Consider the following 3,529-nt stretch of genomic DNA (forward strand, 5'->3'; position numbering starts at 1 on the left):
TTGTTAGGCAAATCCCTGATCCAATGTGGTACATATCAAATATTACCGCTCCTAAATGTGAGAGAAAGAAAAACGGTAGCACAATAAATATGATCCTTTAAAAAAAAGTATTGAAATTCTTTATATAATTTAAACTTAAACCTTACCTGGCTTATAAAGTGTTCCATTGATAATGCAGAAGCATTCAGTAGTGGATTGTGTAGTTTGAGACACTGTTTGTGTGTGGCCTGTTACAACTTTATCTGTTTTGGGTGAAAATGTGGAGCTTGAAGCAAAAGGACCTGTGACTATAGTAAAACTTGTAGTAGATGTGGTTGTGGCCATTGTTGTGGTGGTTATCTCTGGTGTGGTTGTTGTTGCCACAGTGGTTGTAGTTGTTGTCTCTGGGGTGGTAGTGGTTTCCACATGTGGTGTTGTTGTTTTTGGAGTTGTGGTGGTTTGCTCTGTGGTAGTTGTAGTTTGTATGGTGGTTGGTGTTGTGGTTTCTGTTGTGGTGGTTATCTCCGGTGTGGTTGTTGTTTCCAGAGTTGTTGTAGTTGTTGACTCTGGGGTGGTAGTGGTTTCAACATGTGGTGTTGTTGTTTTGAGAGTTGTGGTGGTTTTCTCTGTTGTTGTTGTAGTTTCTATGGTGGTTGGTGTTGTGGTTTCTGTTGTGGTGGTTATCACTGGTGTGGTTGTTGTTTCCACAGTTGTTGTAGTTGTTGTTGACTCTGGGGTGGTAGTGGTTTCCACATGTGGTGTTGTTGTTTTGAGAGTGGTGGTGGTTTTCTCTGTGGTAGTCGTAGTTTGCTCGGTAGTTGTAGTTGTAGCTTTTGTTGTAGTGGTTATCACTGGTGTGGTTGTTGTTTCCAGAGTTGTTGTAGTTGTTGTTGACTCTGGGGTGGTAGTGGTTTCCACATGTGGTGTTGTTGTTTTGAGAGTTGTGGTGGTTTTCTCTGTTGTTGTTGTAGTTTCTATGGTGGTTGGTGTTGTGGTTTCTGTTGTGTTGGTTATCTCTGGTGTGGTTGTTGTTTCCACAGTTGTTGTAGTTGTTGTTGACTCTGGGGTAGTAGTGGTTTCCACATGTGGTGTTGTTGTTTTTGGAGTTGTGGTGGTTTGCTCTGTGGTAGTCGTAGTTTGTTCGGTAGTTGTAGTTGTAGCTTTTGTTGTACTGGTTATCACTGGTGTGGTTGTTGTTTCCAGAGTTGTTGTAGTTGTTGTTGACTCTGGGTTGGTAGTGGTTTCCACATGTGGTGTTGTTGTTTTGAGAGTTGTAGTGGTTTTCTCTGTTGTTGTTGTAGTTTCTAAGGTGGTTGGTGTTGTGGTTTCTGTTGTAGTGGTTACCACTGGTGTGGTTGTTGTCGCCACAGTGGTTGTAGTTGTTGACTCTGGGGTGGTAGTGGTTTCCACATGTGGTGTTGTTGTTTTGAGAGTTGTGGTGGTTTTCTCTGTGGTAGTCGTACTTTGTTCGGTAGTTGTAGTTGTAGCTTTTGTTGTAGTGGTTATCACTGGTGTGGTTGTTGTTTCCACAGTTGTTGTAGTTGTTGTTGACTCTGGGGTGGTAGTGGTTTCCACATGTGGTGTTGTTGTTTTGAGAGTTGTGGTGGTTTTCTCTGTGGTAGTCGTAGTTTGTTCGGTAGATGTAGTTGTAGCTTTTGTTGTACTGGTTATCACTGGTGTGGTTGTTGTTTCCACAGTTGTTGTAGTTGTTGTTGACTCTGGGGTGGTAGTGGTTTCCACATGTGGTGTTGTTGTTTTTAGAGTTGTGGTGGTTTTCTCTGTTGTTGTTGTAGTTTCTATGGTGGTTGGTGTTGTGGTTTCTGTTGTGGTGGTTATCTCTGGTGTGGTTGTTGTTTCCACAGTTGTTGTAGTTGTTGTTGACTCTGGGGTGGTAGTGGTTTCCACATGTGGTGTTGTTGTTTTGAGAGTTGTGGTGGTTTTCTCTGTTGTTGTTGTAGTTTCTATTGTGGTTGGTGTTGTGGTTTCTGTTGTGGTGGTTATCTCTGGTGTGGTTGTTGTTTCCACAGTCGTTGTAGTTGTTGTTGACTCTGGGGTGGTAGCGGTTTCCACATGTGGTGTTGTTGTTGTTGGAGTTGTGGTGGTTTGCTCTGTGGTAGTCGTAGTTGTAGCTTTTGTTGTAGTAGTTATAACTGGTGTGGTAGTTGTTTCCACAGTGGTTGTAGTTGTTGTTGACTCTGGGGTGGTAGTGGGTTCCACATGTGGTGTTGTTGTTTTTGGAGTTGTGGTGGTTTTCTCTGTTGTTGTTGTTGTAGTTTCTATGATGGTTGGGGTTGTGGATTCTGTTGTGGTGGTTATCACTGGTGTGGTTGTTGTTTCCACAGTTGTTGTAGTTGTTGTTGACTCTGGGGTGGTAGTGGTTTCCACATGTGGTGTTGTTGTTTTTAGAGTTGTGGTGGTTTGCTCTGTGGTAGTTGTAGATTGTATGGCGGTTGTAGGTTCTGTTGTGGTGTTTGTCTCTGGTGTGGTTGTTGTTGCCACAGTGGTTGTAGTTGTAGTAGACTTTTGTGTGGTACTTGTGGGCATAGTTGTTTGACAATTGTTTACGGGACAGCACACTCTTATCTTGTAGTCAAAGCATTTTCCTGGTCGTAAAGGCTGATTTTCTTTTTTGCATATCAAGCCAAAATTTTTTTCACACTGAACATCTTGTTCGGTCTCACTTATAAAGTCATCAAAATCCATTTCTGGGTTATCAACTGACCTACATTCGAGTAACTCTGGATCTTTACAAATCTGCAGACCACTGTGTGTAATGTTTTCATACGTCTCCCAGTCATTTTTGTCCGTAGACGGGTTATGTACATTATACCACTCTGACCACTCACATGTGGGATTACACACTGTATTTGTGGGTGTAGTTGTAGCCTTTGTTGTGGTGATAATCTCAGGGGTTGTAGTACTTTCCACATTTGTAGTGGTGGTTGACTTAGTGGTTCCAGTTGTTACAACAGTGGGTGTGGTTGTTGTTTGTGGAGTCGTGGTGGTGTGCTTTGGGGTTGTTGGGGATTCTTTTGTGTGTGTGGTTGTAGCCTCCGTTGTTGTAGTTATCTCTGGTGTGGTTGTTGTTGCCACAGTGGTTGTAGTTGTCGCGGTCGACTCTGGAGTGGTACTTGTGAACTCAGGTGGTGTTGTTGCTTTTGGAGTTGTGATGGTTTGCTCTGTGGTAGTCGTAGTTTGTTTGGTGGATATGGTTGTAGCTTCAGTTGTGGTGGTAATCCCTGGTGTGGTTGTTGTTGCCACAGTGGGGGTCGTTGTGGTGAGTATAGTTGTCTCCAAAGTAGTTGTGGATTGGGTAGGAGGTGTAGTTGTTGTTGTTGCACAGGATTCGTTGCTGTGTATTACTGTTGAATTTATGCAGATTGCATAGTAGCACATTCCCAAATTGTCTGTCACATTATAAATGACCTCATTTTCTTCATATACTGTCCCATTGTAAATGCACCAATGGCAATCTTCCACACAAGTTTGGTTTCTTTCATCAAATATTGGTTTATCCTCTGGACATACAGGATAACAGCCTAAAAGTATG

At 42.6% G+C, this 3,529-nt stretch overlaps 1 protein-coding gene across 1 annotated transcript; it reads right to left on the reverse strand.

Moving 5' to 3' along the window:
* Window positions 1-281: 281 nt before the first annotated feature.
* On the reverse strand, window positions 282-2,682 carry LOC118598548 (GATA zinc finger domain-containing protein 14-like; the record flags this gene model as incomplete). Its single annotated transcript, XM_036211299.1, has 3 exons — window positions 2,661-2,682; window positions 667-2,562; window positions 282-543 (listed from the first exon to the last, which is right to left on the reverse strand). Coding segments are annotated over exons 1-3 (2,180 nt in total), but the record flags the coding sequence as incomplete, so codon positions are not given.
* Between the last annotated feature and the right edge of the window lie 847 nt (window positions 2,683-3,529).

Source organism: Oryzias melastigma, unplaced genomic scaffold (assembly GCF_002922805.2).
Source record: "Oryzias melastigma strain HK-1 unplaced genomic scaffold, ASM292280v2 sc02400, whole genome shotgun sequence".
NCBI classification, from domain to species: domain Eukaryota; kingdom Metazoa; phylum Chordata; class Actinopteri; order Beloniformes; family Adrianichthyidae; genus Oryzias; species Oryzias melastigma.